Source organism: Manacus vitellinus, unplaced genomic scaffold (genome assembly GCF_001715985.3).
Source record: "Manacus vitellinus isolate BGI_N305 unplaced genomic scaffold, ASM171598v3 scaffold_61_pilon, whole genome shotgun sequence".
Classification (NCBI taxonomy): Eukaryota; Metazoa; Chordata; class Aves; order Passeriformes; family Pipridae; genus Manacus; species Manacus vitellinus.
This window is the reverse complement of record NW_021940696.1, coordinates 848,115-862,632: the sequence shown is the minus strand read 5'-3', so window position 1 is coordinate 862,632 and position 14,518 is coordinate 848,115. Positions and strand designations below refer to the sequence as shown.

At 52.4% G+C, this 14,518-nt stretch overlaps 1 protein-coding gene across 1 annotated transcript; it reads right to left on the bottom strand.

The window, feature by feature from the left end:
- Positions 1-10,682, bottom strand: RNF24 (ring finger protein 24). The gene is made up of 5 exons (XM_029963706.1): positions 10,534-10,682; positions 7,916-8,065; positions 2,310-2,352; positions 1,396-1,437; positions 1-162 (listed from the first exon to the last, which is right to left on the bottom strand). The coding sequence occupies exons 1-5, from the start codon at positions 10,620-10,622 to the stop codon at positions 1-3; spliced, it is 486 nt and encodes a 161-aa protein (XP_029819566.1). The 5' UTR covers positions 10,623-10,682.
- Between the last annotated feature and the right edge of the window lie 3,836 nt (positions 10,683-14,518).

Below are 14,518 nucleotides of genomic sequence, written 5' to 3'. Positions count from 1 at the left end.
TTAGTCGTGACTCATTTTGGATATTCCTGGAGATTTTGGGTATTCCCGGCTGGTTTTCCCAGCCCCCTCGGCCCGGGATCTGTGTCTGTCCACAACAAGGGCCAGGCACAGCTGCCAGGACCATCCCCCAAGGAACACACACATCCCGAGCTCCCCCAGGGCCTGGGAGAGGCGGAATGATGGAAAAAGGGGAAAACCAAACCCAGAGATGGGGGGAAGGGCTGGCCCCTCAGGGCTCCGGGTGGCCGCCCCGTCATGTTGGAAAATTCCCACCCCGTGCTCTGCTTTCCAGAAACACTTACTGTAAAAGCCAGGATCCAAATGCCCAAAAAGGGATATTCTGGAGCAAAACCCTTCCAGCCTTTTGCAAACCCCAGGGAAGAGCCTGAGCTGCTCTATGTCCTTCCCCACACACTCCCTGTCCTCCCCAAAAGCTGGGAGAGCTGCGGAGAGCTGGGAAGAGACGTAGAGGAGGAGGGACGGAGCAGGACGGAGCGTTACTGCTGCTGTTCCCGACTCTGGCACATTCCCAAATCCCTCCTACAACCCTGGGAAGTGCTTTGAAGTCCGTTTGCCGACAAAAAAAAAAGCACTGCAGGTCGATTGCAGGGAAGGGATCAGAAATAGGGGCCTCCAGCGGGGACTGCTCGGAACCCTGGGGTCCTTGGGATTTATCCCCCGGCCGTGGGGAGCGGAGGGTGAGGGTAAAACGTGGGATGGGCTCTGCCCAGGGAATTAAAGTAAAATAAATAGTGGCTTATAAACAACTGGAGCTGGCACTGAGCAGATGAGTGGCCTCGTGCCCGGGACGTGGGTGGGCATTTCTGTTGTCTTTAGGGGAATAAATAAATCCAGCCCATGTTTGACGTGGGATTCGAGCACATTCCTGCTCAACTTCAGCGGGAAAAATGGGCTGTAAGTGGGGACACTCAGCCCCAAAAGGCCTGGAAGATCATGGAGAACAACAGAGGTGTCTCAGACCTCACAGGGCAGGGAGGGAGAGGTGGATCTGCCTCTCCCAGGGGCTGGGGGAGGGTGTTTATCCCAGACTCCAGTTTTCCCTGCCCAGAGCTGCGCTGGATATCGTCACGCTCCGGAGGGGACGTCCCCGCCCAGGGACACTGTTTATCCAAGGCCCAGCTTTCCTTGGCCTCCCCTTATCCACAGCTCTTTATCGCTGCCATAATAATAAGGCAATAAATAATAATAATGGTGCAGTGAAAGCTCGAGGGGAGCCAAGAGGAGGGAGGTGGTTTAATCCACGCCTTTCCTCCTTTCCAAAGCACACCTGGCTGTGTGCCCTGCTCCCAAGGGAGTTAAATTTGAGGATTTTACCCCTCCCCAGCGTGAGGAAGAGGAGGGTGAGGGAGCCTTTGCTGCCCAGGATGTGCTCACCTCGTGGAGGTTCAGTTCCTTCACCTTCTCCTTGAGTATAACCTGCAAGACAAAGTGCTGGGGTCAGGACAGAGCTGCTGCTGTGAGCATTCCCAGGAAAAGTCTCCATAAAGAGATGCAGTTGAGTGTCCCAGTAGAATTGGGAACCTCCCAGCAAACCTGGCACCACCAAGGAGTGCGTGGGGCCTTCACCCCTGAGCAGGGACAGGAGGAAAGCAGTGCTGGCAAAGACAAAACCACGAACACAAGGACCAAATCCAGGAGGTTTCTTCCCAAATTTAACCCTCCTGGGCTCCCATACTCTGCCACAAGCCCCTGCATGGATATCTGCCACTTCATTCTCACTCCATCCAGGCTGAACACCTGGAGAGGGCCATAAATCCAGGACAACGGTTTGCTACCACCCTGACCCCACCCAATTTCCTGCTTGAACAACGGATCAGAGGCAGAAAAATCCCATCAATCCTGGAGAAAACAGGACGTGGAAGCAGCAACTTGACACCCACCTCTGGGCCCTGTTTATTTTAACTGGGTATCATGGGTGTCTGCAGGGTAGAGCTGGGATTGCCAAGGGGACGTGGGGCTGTTCCCTGGGAGAGCTCTGTGGGTTTGGAGCAGCCGGGTCCAACCCTGGGAGCAGATTCAGACCCCACAAAACATGGTTTGGTGGCTGGGGATGTTCCCACTGCTTGGAGACCTGTGGAGGAGCAGGTGAGGGATGGTCCTGGGTGGCCCAGCTGGTGGAGAACAATTAAATCACCAGGGACAGAGATTGTTACAACTGCTCTTCCAGGGCCAAAAACCTCCCAAGGAGAGGATCAGCACAAGGAAACCTGATGGAGTGGCTGCTCCAATGTGCATTTGGCACTAGGCACGAAGGGAAGGAGGGGGAAACTTCCTGAGGGTCATCTCACCTGTTTGTAGGCGTAAAGCTCTTTGTGTGCCTGGTGCCTGAGCCTGTAAGGAAACCAGGGAGAAACGTGAGGACAGGCAAAAAACCCAGGATTACTGCAACACCTCAAATGTTTCCCTTCCCTCCTTTCCAGATCTAATATATTAATTTTTAATTTTTCATTTCAGAACTGAGAATGGCCACGTGAAACAACATGTTTAAGAAACATCCAATTTTCCCTGTTGCTGGGAAGGGAATGTCTCCATCCCAAAGCACACAACTGTTCCCCTGTTCCTCTTTTGAGGACATGCAGACATCACCCACACTGTTAAGACCAGTAAAGGCTGATGGGTAAATCACAAGCTGCCACAAATCTCCCTCAGTTTCCAACCACTTCTGCTGCCAGCAATTCCTAGACTGGACAGAGCGCTGTTTTCAAAGTGATGGGGACTCAGACCTGAGGAAAGCTCCTCTCCTACTCCAGTAAGGATGGGGAAGGAGACCTCCCTGCCCCAAGGTTTCCCACCATCCTGCTGCTTGGGCAACGCTGGGTTGCTCAAACTCAGCGTTATCCTCTCAATTCTACAATCAGTGAACAACATCCACTCCTGGAGCAAATCAGGGGATGGAGATGAATGGGATGAACCTATTCCAAGGACACCTGCTGCAGTGGGAAGTCCAGCTGGTGGCAGTAGGAATTTGAGGCCACAAGCAAAGAGCTGGTTCCATCCCCTCCCTCTCCAGACTCCTCTTTCTAGAGCCAAAACCAAGAGCAGCCTGTTTTCCACAGCCCAGGGCAGCGCTCCACAGGCATCCACTGGCTGGAGAGGCCCATTATGATCCCAAAATAAATACATTTAAAATAAAAAAATAACTAATATTTCCTCTCATCACCAGACATGGTTCTTAGTGAAGTGCTCTGGAAGCTCAGGAGGGAAGACATCTAAGGTGAAGAGTTGGCCAAGGACTTTCCATAAGGAGTCAGTGTGTGGTTGCAGGGCTTGGAGAGCTGTAGGAGTATTTTCCCCAGCCAGTCCTCACTGTGAATTCAGAGGGAAACCCCCTTGTCTGGAATTTAATTTCTCCGAAAATATTATTCTGGGGGCTGTCTCAAACCCCTGGCTGAGCTCATGGGGGTTTTCCAATCCCGTCACGCCGCAGTGGGTGAGTTATAAAAATAGGATGGAAAAATATATCCTTGTGCTCGGGTCTCCCCCTAAAATGCAGGCCTGAAAAGTTGAGGAATGGGTAAAAACACACCTTAATGCTGCAGAGAGAGATGGAGAAAGTTGGCTCCCGAGTCCCAAATTTTATGGGGAGCCATTCCTCCTGCTCCAACAGTGCTGCCTGGCAGGAACCTTCCTGCAGAACCATGGAAAACACTGCAGCAGGCAGGGAAGGGGAGGAGGAGGAGGCTGGGGTCGCATCCCTCTGCCAGTGACCCCGAGCAGAAACATGAGCAGAAGATGCAGGAACAATAGAGAAAACAGGATGAAACCGGCCCAATCCGCAGGGATCCGGTGGCTGGGAAAGCAGTTATGAAACACAGATGGAGAGAGGCACGGCGTGAGGCTGCAGACCACATACAACGGGAAAACTCTCCCGGAATGGGAAGAAACACCCGCCTGACGGATCCTTGGCCACCAAGGATTTGGTGAGCCAAAGCCACTGGAGTATCTGGACCAGCAATGGGGAAGAAGGAGCCACCTGGCCCTGGATCTGTGCAGCTCCGTGCTGTCAGCACAGGCGCTACGATGCCAAGGGTCGGTGCTGAGCTAGACAGGGAGTTTTTCCCAAAAAATCCCTCCCTGGAGGTTACGGGGAGCAGCACGAGCACATCTGGTGCCGGAGCGTGCGAGCTCTGTCCGCTCCTCCACGCTTCCCTTTCAAAGCCAGGATCCAGAGCCAGATGGATCCTGGTCGGGCCTGGCGCAGCTGTCGTAAGGAGAGCCCGGATCCTGGCAGGCCCAGGGCTCCATCCATCTCGTGTCAAGCGCTGTGACTCCGCAGGAATTTCTGGCAGATGTCTGCCCGAGATAAGGGACCACACAGCGCGTGGCTGCGGATCGTGTGTGCGCCGTCACCCAGCCCCCAGTTTAATATCCACCTCTCCCGGGCTTTGGGATGTCTTCCTGCAGGAATGGGAGTGCCCTGCTCCTCTGGGGGACTGAATCACCTATGGCAAGGGAACGACTGCAGGAATAAAATGCAGAGGGAACACTTTTTGCAGATTTACCTCCAAGATCTGCTTATTTCATGCTCCATAGTAGAAGGAATAAATAGAAAGGCAGGCACTGACTCTGCCCCATCACTGTCGCTGTTCCCAGCCCAGTTGGGCTCCTTGGACTCTTCATGGAATCACAGAATCATTGAAGTTGGAAAAGCCCTCCAAGACCATCAAGTCCAACCATTCCCCCAGCACTGTCAAGGCCACCACTAATTCATGTCCCCAAGTGTCACATCTATGTGGCTTTTAAATCCCTCCAGGGATGGGGACTCCAACACTGCCCTGGGCAGCTGTGCCAGGGTCGAACAGTCCTTTTGGTGGAGAAATTATCCCTAATATCCAACCTGAACCTTCCCTGGCATGACTGGAGGCCATTTCCTCTCCTCCTGTCCCTTGTTCCCTGGGAGCAGAGCCCGACCCCCCCTTGCTCCCCCCTCCTGTCAGGGAGTTGCAGAGCCAGAAGGTCCCCCCTGAGCCTCCTTTTCTCCAGGCTGAGCCCCCCCAGCTCCCTCAGCAGCTCCTGGTGCTCCAGACCCTTCCCAGCTCCATTCCCTTCTCTGACACAAAACCAGCGTTGGATCCTGGCAGGTCTGAATGCAGAAGGAAACAGCCCCCCAAAAAATGGGCTTTTTAGGGGCTGCATTCCCTGCACCTCCTGGAGACTTTGAGCTGCCCTAACCTGGGCTGGGATGAGCCCCATGTGATCCTGCAGAAAGCATGGAGAGAAGATGCTGCAGCCTTCACTCAGGGTGAGCGTGGCATTGCTCAGCTCAGCATCCTTCTGGACTGGGTTTTATGGGACCGAAGGCAACACGATTTTATCACTTTCATTAATTCAGCAGAGATCAGACACAACCAGCCACCTGCAAAACTTAATTTCCTTGTTCTTCCCTTTTTTATCTGTAATTTTTCCAAGCAGAGGCAGCAGCCAGGAGGGACCCCAGGTTTGGTCTGAGTGGTTTGCAGCAGCGGAAGAGCTCAAGATTCACCTGGACAGTGCACAGGTAACGATGATCTTTGCTGTGCTTTGTGCTGAAATCCCTGTAAGACTCTTTTTTGAGCCAATCCAATTAACTAAAAATGCCACTTTTCCTCCCTTTGGAGCTGGCAGCATGTTCTGTATTGACACAATTGAGAAGCACAGCCTATGTTCTCTCCTCCCCTGGCACATCCTTTATTTAAGGCCTCAGCTCTGGATTTGGGGTGAATACACCAGACACTGGTTTTTCCATGGATGCAGAGGAGAGCTGCATGGGATGCTCTGATTCAGAGCAGGCCATGAGAACCAGGGTGGTATCACCAGCCTCACTTGGTATTTGCCAAATATTTGCAGATGTGGAGGCACAGGAAAGCAGGGAGAGGGAAGGTGTGGGCTGTGTTGACTCTGCACCTATGGGGGTGCTGTTATCTGCAAATAACCCCTATGGATACAAGTGGAGCTCCTGAGGGGATCGTCCTGGCCCTCTGCCTGGGTTGGTCTCTCTGCCCTTGCAGGTGGGTGGTCCTCATCCTGCTCTCCACCTACAAGGCTCCCCAAACCCCACCAAAGCTCATTTTATATCCTCCACAAGCTGTGATTACACAGCAGCTTCCGTGGAGGCGGATGCTCCCGGGACACTGGCACAGCTAAAACCCGCGGCACGGCAAAACCCTCCAAAACAGGGGCTGCAGGATCCTGTTTTGGTTCTGTTTTGCCAATAGAAGAGCTGAGGGAGGAGGTCTGAAGAGCCATTTGTAGAGTCTCTATAGAGTTTCAGGCTATAAAGGGATCACTGGATGATCTAATCCAGCCTCCCATCTATCATAAGTTGCTAAATAGCACCTCGGGAACAGGAGCCAAAATGTCTCGTCCAGAAAGGTCCTCGGTCTTGATTTAAAGACGTGAAGAGACACAGGACTTGCCACTTCCTTGCTGGCTCCTTTCACCGGTTACTCACCCTCTCTCTTACAACACGCCTCCAACTTCTATATTTAAAGATTTTCTGGCTTGACCTTCCAGACATTACTCCTTGTTATTCCTTCTTTGGGGCAGAACACACCCAGCAAGACCTGGTGCCCAGGAAAATACTCTCAAAGCCCAAAACACCACTTCATTTTCCAAGCGAGCTGTATGGATTCGAGCTCCACCTGAGCCTTCTGAACACCTTTGGTCTATTTTTTTTATTTTGCATCCCCTCCCACTGGTGTCCCAGTTAAAATGCAAACAACTGGATGCAAATCCCAGCACAGACCTTGTTAACATCGAGCACCATGATGTTAATGTGAACAACCACCTCGTCTAGCAGGAGGGACAGATGTGTTGCACCTTAAAACACCTTTTTCTTGTGCATAATTGTGGGGAAAAAATTAAGATATGATGCCCATGCAGCCCAAATCACCCCTGGGTAAACCTGGTTCTGGGCTCATCTGCATGTTTTATGAGGTTTTGCTTTGTAGAGAGCTGAAAATGGGTGGAAATTACCAAGTATTTAGGAGGTGACATGGAAATCTCTCTTCCCAGGTCTAAGAAAGCAGGACAAAATATTTTTAGCACCTTCTGGATAGAAAACCTGGTGGGAATGGCTGCTGTGAGCAGGGCTCCATGGTGCAAGGAGAGACTGGGAATCTGTCTTATGGGGACAGAGGGAAGGGATGCAATGGATGTATGACAAGCAGGGAGCTGGGGCCAGCTGAAAAGCCAGAGGGAAGGGAAAGGGCATGGAAAAGCTGGAGAGGAGAGCTCTGGGCACACAGGATTTTGGCTGCCACTTCTGGCAGTGATGCCCTCTGCTCCCAGCCACAGGGAGTGGTGTAGCCAGCCCCCCATCCCGGGTTCTCAGCACACCTCGCCCCCATCACCACCTCAATCCCCAGGCACTGCACTTTTCCCCATTTGGCTTTTGTTTTCCCTCCGGCAGGAAGAGTTTTCTCCTCTCAATTAGCAGCCCAACAATCTCCCCAACGGCCCATAAAATAATTAAAATAAGCCCCAAACTGGAACAACCTTTGGCCCTCCTGTCCCGCTCCCCATCGCTCAGATTAACACATCAACTCTGCATCATTAATCTCCAAACTGCGCTGTTGAAGGAGCAATTTGTGTCCAATAACCAACGGAGCAGGTATTAAACATTCCTTAAGCACATGGGACACGAGTTACTCATTACAGAGGCAAACGTGTTGAAACATTAAGCAGAAAGCAGGGACCGTAAAACGCCCCTTCCCAGGCTTTTTGATTCCATGCCTGCCTGAGCACACGTGCGTCTCCTGGTTTTTTTAAGTGGATAATGTGACTGCCTTGAGGGGCGTCAGGTTCATGGGAAGACAAGATGATGCCACCCTCTCCTTGGGATGGAGAGGGATCAGTGGCAGGCTCAGAACCAGGGAAGCTCTTGGGGAACACTCCTCTTACAACCTTCCCTTACCTGATCAAGTAGCAACAGAAGAGCAAACTGAGGATGAAGACGAAGATGGCCGTGCCGAAAACCACGATGTATATGTTGAGAGGGAGGTTCTGGAACCCGATGTTCGGCATCCTGAAACTGTAATGCTGGAAGTCCGAGCTCATGGGTAGGCTGTGGAGACAGGAAGAAAACACATGGATGTGAGGTTCTTTCAGGATGCACTCTGGAGACCAGCAGTCCCTCCAAAGGGAGGCGGAGGGGGAAGAAGGTGACTTCTCACTCGTCCCCCTCTGAGGTGAAGCCATCCTTGCCCAAAACTGAGCCCCCAGCTTGGTAAACCTGAAAACAAAGTGGGCTGGTTCAGCCAGGGCTGGGATTTTCCCTCTCCTGCTGTGAGCTTCTCCTCCAGCTATTTTCCTTACACACGTCACCCTTCCAGTTAAACGCTGCATCAGATGGATGGCTGGGAATTGCATCCAAGCAACCCTAGTGCCCCTCAAACCTCTCAGTAACGGGGTAAAAATACTGAAAGCAGCCAGAAAGCCTTGGAGCAAGGCAGTTTTTCCTTCCTTTCCCCTCCAGCAGTTTCCAAGACTGATTCCTCATCCCTTACAACCCCCCCTCCAAAAGCATTGAGGGTCTGGCATGCAGTGCATGGCCAGCAGAAGGGAGAGGACACGGACATTCCCAGGCCATGCAGCAGCACCGCTGAGCGAAATCACGGGGAGACTATGGAGTCTGTAAAAGAGGCTTTGTTTGTTTTCCCGTGTGAGATCCGGGTTTGGTGGTTTAAGAGCATTTTTGCAGGTTTCAGCTTTTAACTCCCCAGCACAACCCCCCAGGAAAGCCCCGAGGCACCGGCGGCCAAGAGGAAGGCGCGGCGATTTTGGCTGTCACGAACCACGTCTGGGACGCGTGACCAGAACCTCCCTCCCCTCGGAGAGCCCCGGTTAAACCCCGAGCAGCTGCCTGGGATAACGACTGCGGTGTATCATCTCCCCCCCCCCCCCCAGGATTTTAATTGCACTTATTTATTATTCCTTATCTTTCCATCGTTCTCTCCGAGCCGTTCGCCCTCGGATGAGCCCAACCGTCGCTGGCCAGGCACAGAGTTCCCCCGCCCCCAGCTCAGAAAAGGAAGTTACAAAATACACCTTGTTTTCCCTTCTGCCCACGGGAGAGGGCTGGACGCGGCGCGCGATGAAGTTTGGCAACAAGCAAGGAAAGTACCTGCAGTCTGAACGCTGTTTGCCAAATAAAATCACCGAGGGATAACAAAAGCCTCCCCTGGAGCGGGGAGTTTTCGACGGCGCAGCAATTGCACAGCTCCTTGTTTTGCACAGGGTGAGAAGAACAATGGGGAAAACGCAGGATCTCAACCCAAATGTGCCAGGGAGCGACGCTCCAAAATCAGTGTCCTCTGAGTGTCCCTTCAAGCAGCATCCTCACTTCTGAATCTCTTTTTCCCCTTGAGGTCTCTTTTTTGCCGAACCCTTTGGGCTTTCCTCTGTCTTCCCATCATAATCTCCAGGTCTAGACTCACCTTTCATCCCGGCTGCCCCACAGGCTCTATCCCCTCACCACAGGCAGCATTCCCACAGGCACCGAACACCCGTCCGGGAGCCTCCTTGCTCCGGCTGCTTTCAGTTTCCTCAGCTCGCTGGAAGTTTCGAGGCGACTTCTGGTAGAGCCTGGATTTGATTAAAGCCTCCAGAGACCAACACGCATGTTCAGAACCTCTCCCGGCCAACGTGGAAACGCCGCAAGAGCTCGGGGAGCCGGCACATCCCCCTGCCAGCGCCGGTGGGGATGGGATTTTATAGCCCAGCAACCACCCGGCAGCTCCCGCTCCTCCACCGACGCTTGTTCCGCTCTGCTGAGCTGGTTTGCTTTGCAAATAAATTAAAAAAAAAAGCCCAAACCAGCCCCCAAAACCTTTGTTCCCGGCTCCCATGGAGTTAATGCGCAGCTCGGCGTCGCGGAGCGGGGCTGGGTTTGGTTCTCAGCCCCGCTCTGTTTCCTGGGTCAAAGGGGTCTTTGGACGGTTCAGGGACTCCCCTCGGTCACGCTCAGAGCACGAGGATGTGTCTGCAGGACGAGGCTTTGGCTGCCCCACCTCGCCCTGGGGCTCGTGCTGATAATCACCAGTGTCGGCCAAGGTTGGCCGCCTCCAGCCCCTCAACCACCCCGGAGAAACGTCCTCCATCTGGGAAAGTTCCGGATGGTTTTTTTGCAAGGAAGGAGAGACCACTTTTGGAAAAGAGGCAACAAAACCAACCGGCGCAGGACTATCATTTTTCTCTCCTTTACAACTCCTTTAACTTCTGATGCTCTTCTGATCAGAGCCAGGGTTTTGGCTCAGCAATTCCACCAGGAGATTCTATGGTAGAGGCGGTGGGCAAGGAGGATCCAGGCTGCATTTAGGGCAGCAAATCCCAGGAAGCCTGAAAAATTCCGGATGGTTGCGTGCACCTGAGCTGTGCCGCTCTTGTACCAGTCCCCAAAACCATCACAGCAAATAAACAGTTGGCAGAAACAGAGCTCCGACCCACTCCCAGCATCCTACTCTCTCCTTCCAATGGAACCACTTCCCAAATATTTTGTCTCAAAAGGACATCACCGATGCAGCCATGACCTACCTGCCGGCCATGCCGTGGGGGCTCAGCCTCCCAGGACAACCCTTCAGTCCCCCACGGTGCAAGTCCAGCGAGTCCCACACCAGATTCATCCAACACCCACATGGAATAACCTTCTCCACATCGGAGCTGCCCCGGTCCTCCCTCCCTCCTGCTGCAACAGCTGAGAAATGTTACAGCAAAAACCACAGAGGTTAAAGGGGGAAAATCAGTTATCCTGCCCAGGATCCAGGAAACTGTTAACTTTAAAAGACTCCAGTGAAATCTGATGATTCCAAGCAGCCAAGCTTTGGGGTTGGGTTTTTTTAAGGCGAGTGTGGGGGGGAGGAACTGTATTTTAATCTGCTTCAGATTTGCGAGAGAGCAGCCAAAAGAAATAAAAAAGGAGGCATAAAGAAGGATGAGAAGTTTCTGGTGCAGAACAAAAGCCTCCCTGTTGCTCTCTCCGTGGCCAAGGAATCTCAGAGCAGAAAGGTGATGCTTGTGGGGCACCCACGGCCCCCAGGAGGTCCCTGCATCCCCCACAATGGGGGGCACAAGCTGCATATAGGAAAGGGGCACTGGCAGAGGTTTCCCAGAGAAGCTGTGGCTGTCCCATCCCTGGAAGTGTTCAAGGTCAGGTTGGATGGGGCTTGGAGCAACCTGGGATAGTGGAAGGTGTCCCGGTCCATGGCAGGGGGGTGGAACAACATGGTCTTTACGGTCCCTTCCAACCCAAACCATACCATGATTCTGTGATTCTGTAGCATATAGAGCATAACAAGGAAGAAGTGTGCTGGGATGCAGAGAGCCAGAGGGGGCAATGCCACAGGGAAGAACAACCCGAGCTCCGCGTCTCCTTCCTTCCACCCTCCAATGTCTCAGCCACGTGGGGCCAAGCACGTCCAAGTTTCTCCAGCGAGGACAAAACCGGGCTTTAATTAAAAGCCAGGTTGTGGTTAATGGGCTATCGAGCAGTCAGGAAGGGAGTGTTACAGGTCAGCCTGAGCTCGCCCTTTGATTACACCTTGGGCTGTTAAAGGCAAACCTCCAGAAGCCACGTCGCCAAATTAATCCCCATTAGAGCCAGAGCGGGCACTTAATGCGGGGCCAACCTCTCACCCAGAGCGTCCCTCGGAGATGGCAGAGGGATTAATGAGGGAGGCAATTATCTTCTCACAGGTAGAGACACTGAGGCAGGGAGGAGGGAAGTGAGGCAGAATCCCTGAGCAGGGGGGGTGGCACCAGGGATGCCGCTGTAGGTGACGCCATGAGCGTCACCCATGGGCTGAAAGCCGCAGATTTTTGCTTTCCTGCTGCTTTGCCACATGGATTTGAACTGCGTGCTCCTTCTCGGGGTTTTACTTATTAAAAGGAGCTGCTTGTCCTCTTTTTAAAAATTTTATGATTATTTATTTATAACATCAGTGCACAAAGGGGCCAGGCAAGTGCTGTGCATCATCATGCCTAAATACAGCCCATGCACAGGGTGGAGGGGTGGCTTCTGCCTCTGCTGTTGTGAACAAAACCCCATTTTTAGAAGGATTTAAGTTATGTTTTCAAGAAAAACAACTTTCTCTGCAGGGATTCAAAGCAAACTCAGACTGGATCTCCTCAGCCATTAACTGGGGAAGCTGGATGAAGCTGTTGGTCTGAGCAGCATCCCATCGGCCAGGCTGGCGAGGCCAACCCATCTCCAGGAAACACTGAGCTTTAAAAATATAGCAGAGCCAGACACAGGCAGGTCTGGAATCACGAATCTCAGGGAAGAGCCAATGCTAAGCCATGGCCAAACTCCAAGTTGAAACATTTTATCGATGGGAAAGATTTCAAGCGGGCGTGAACGGCGTCTCGAGTTTCAAAGGCGTTTCGCAACGTGTTTCAGACAGGTTTAACCAAAAGCCTTATTAACTCGGTTGAAAGTTAAACTGGGAGCAGCTGACAAGACCTTTCTGAAACAGCCCAAGTTGCGCTGCAAAGCGGGGTATTCTTCCACGGAATGATTCCACAACAGGAAGGTTATTTAATGGCTATGAGTAGCAGGATAATGTTTAAAAGAAAAGGATTTTTCCAGGTGTTAAGAAGCAGCGGCCGGAGACGCCTGCGTTTAACTCGCAGGCAAAAAAATCCCCCTCGTGAACCCCAAAAGCAAAGCGAAGCCCTGACCTCAAGCAGCTGGAAGGAATTTCCTTCAGCTCCATCTCTGGAGCTGGTCCAGCGCCAGGATCCGCAGCGATGGGAAAATCACAGGCAGCTGCAGAGCCAGCCCCGAACCAGCACTGCTGTCGCCCTAGAGGTGCCACGCAGCTGCACTGCCTTTTCCCGGGATGGAGCAAGGGGAAATCTCAGTGCTCCAGGTGGGAGCGATTGCCTTTGCTGTCCCAAATCAGGGAACAACCGGATTAAGAGTGAGGGGAAAGCAAAAACTCTTGGCATGCTGTGATTTTATAGAGCTACGATGGTACCGTGGGGATGGTGCTGCATCCAGCGCCAGCTCCGAGCATCCAACTGACCCACATCCTTCATTCCAAACATCTGGCAGTGAGTGGAGGAGGAGCGTGAGCGATGGCACAGGGCTTGGCAGTGTTAATGATTAGTGGGATTAATCTGCTGGGAAGGGGGAGCATCCCAACAAGTCCCTCACATCACAGGCAGAGTCGTGCAGACATCCAGCAAAGTTCGGATGAGGCGATGCAGCACCACCAGCAGCAATAGAAACAATTTTTGGGTGTCAAATGGAACAAAAACCTGTTTGTTTCACCCATTTTGGCCGTGTGCAGGCCTGGGGGGTGGTGGTGGGTTTTTGTTGTGTGCCTGGACAACCAAGAGACCAAACCAACCTCCAACCACAAATCACTTTGGACTTTTGATCCCTTCTCCCCAAGAGCGGATCCGATGCTTTTTTTGAACAAGAATCAGGAAATTTCCTGGCTGCATTCCCTGGCTGGCTGACACCAAACACAAAGCCTTAACCCTCTCCACTGCCTTTGGGCAGGGGACACAGAGTGATGTGACAATGTGCCAAAGCAATCAGCCACTGGAAAAGAATAGGGAAGTCTTTCTAAGGAAAGAAACACCCGGCGGCGCAACTGGTACCACTGCCATTTCCAGCAAGTCCTTTTGATTCCGGGCAGTTTAACACACAAACAATCCCAGAACCTGAAGACTGAAGAGAACCCTTAAATGGGAAAATGTTTTTGCTGCCATTGGCAGGGGAACGTGCAGACATGGGGCAGCTGCAGCTCCCATCACCCAATTTAAAGTCAAGTTTTCTCCCAGAGCCGTTGGAAAAGCAAACCAGAGGTTTGCTCAGGGCCGATTTTGCAAGTTCCAGGAAAACAGGCAAAAATAAACAGAAAAAAAAAATAAAAATCAATGGCGCTTTTTAATCCTGTCTGGAGGAGGGGGAAGCAGAGTTTGGAGGACAGCCCTGCTCGGGCTCCCATCAGAAATGGGAGCTGGAAGTCACTTCTCAGGAGGGTGTGAAGCAGAGCCGGCAGCTCCTCGCTCGGAAGGGCACACACAGGCTGCCCCAGGGTGGCTCAACTCGCTGCTCAGAGATGAAATAACACTGGAGGAACTTTTCCCCTTTGGCCCTGGAGATTTGTAATTACTTTTTTCCCCTTTTTCCCGGTACGCAGCTCCAACGTCATGACCCGCTGAGCTCACTCTTCCTCCTGAAAGTGTGGTGGGAAAGGATGTGCCGCTGCCTCCTCCTGCCCCCAATCCTGCTCACGGGGTGAAAGGAGAAGGCAGCAGCCCCTGGTTCCCTGTAAGGACTGATGGTAATGGGATCCCATGATAAAAAAATTTAACATCACACATGTTATTAAATTTGGGTGCCTTTTAGCCCAAGCAGAGCAATGAGAGCACAGACATCACCATAGGGGTGGGCAGCCTCAGACCACACCTTTGCAGCTCCCTTGTCCCTATTGCTTGATTTGGTGGGAATAATCTTCCACCTTCATTTGTGGCTGCTTTTCCTGGTTTGCAGTTTTCCTCAATTAAG

Excerpts from the sequence above, each read along its gene's own strand:
- RNF24 (XM_029963706.1), bottom strand. The coding sequence starts at position 10,622 with ATGAATCTGGTGTGGGACTCGCTGGACTTGCACCGTGGGGGACTGAAG. Across the intron at positions 1,438-2,309 it reads AGCTTTACGCCTACAAACAG|GTTATACTCAAGGAGAAGGT; the intron begins GTGAGATGACCC and ends TTTGTCTTGCAG. Across the intron at positions 163-1,395 it reads AGGAACTGAACCTCCACGAG|GCCCTGGGGGAGCTCGGGAT; the intron begins GTGAGCACATCC and ends CGCCTCTCCCAG.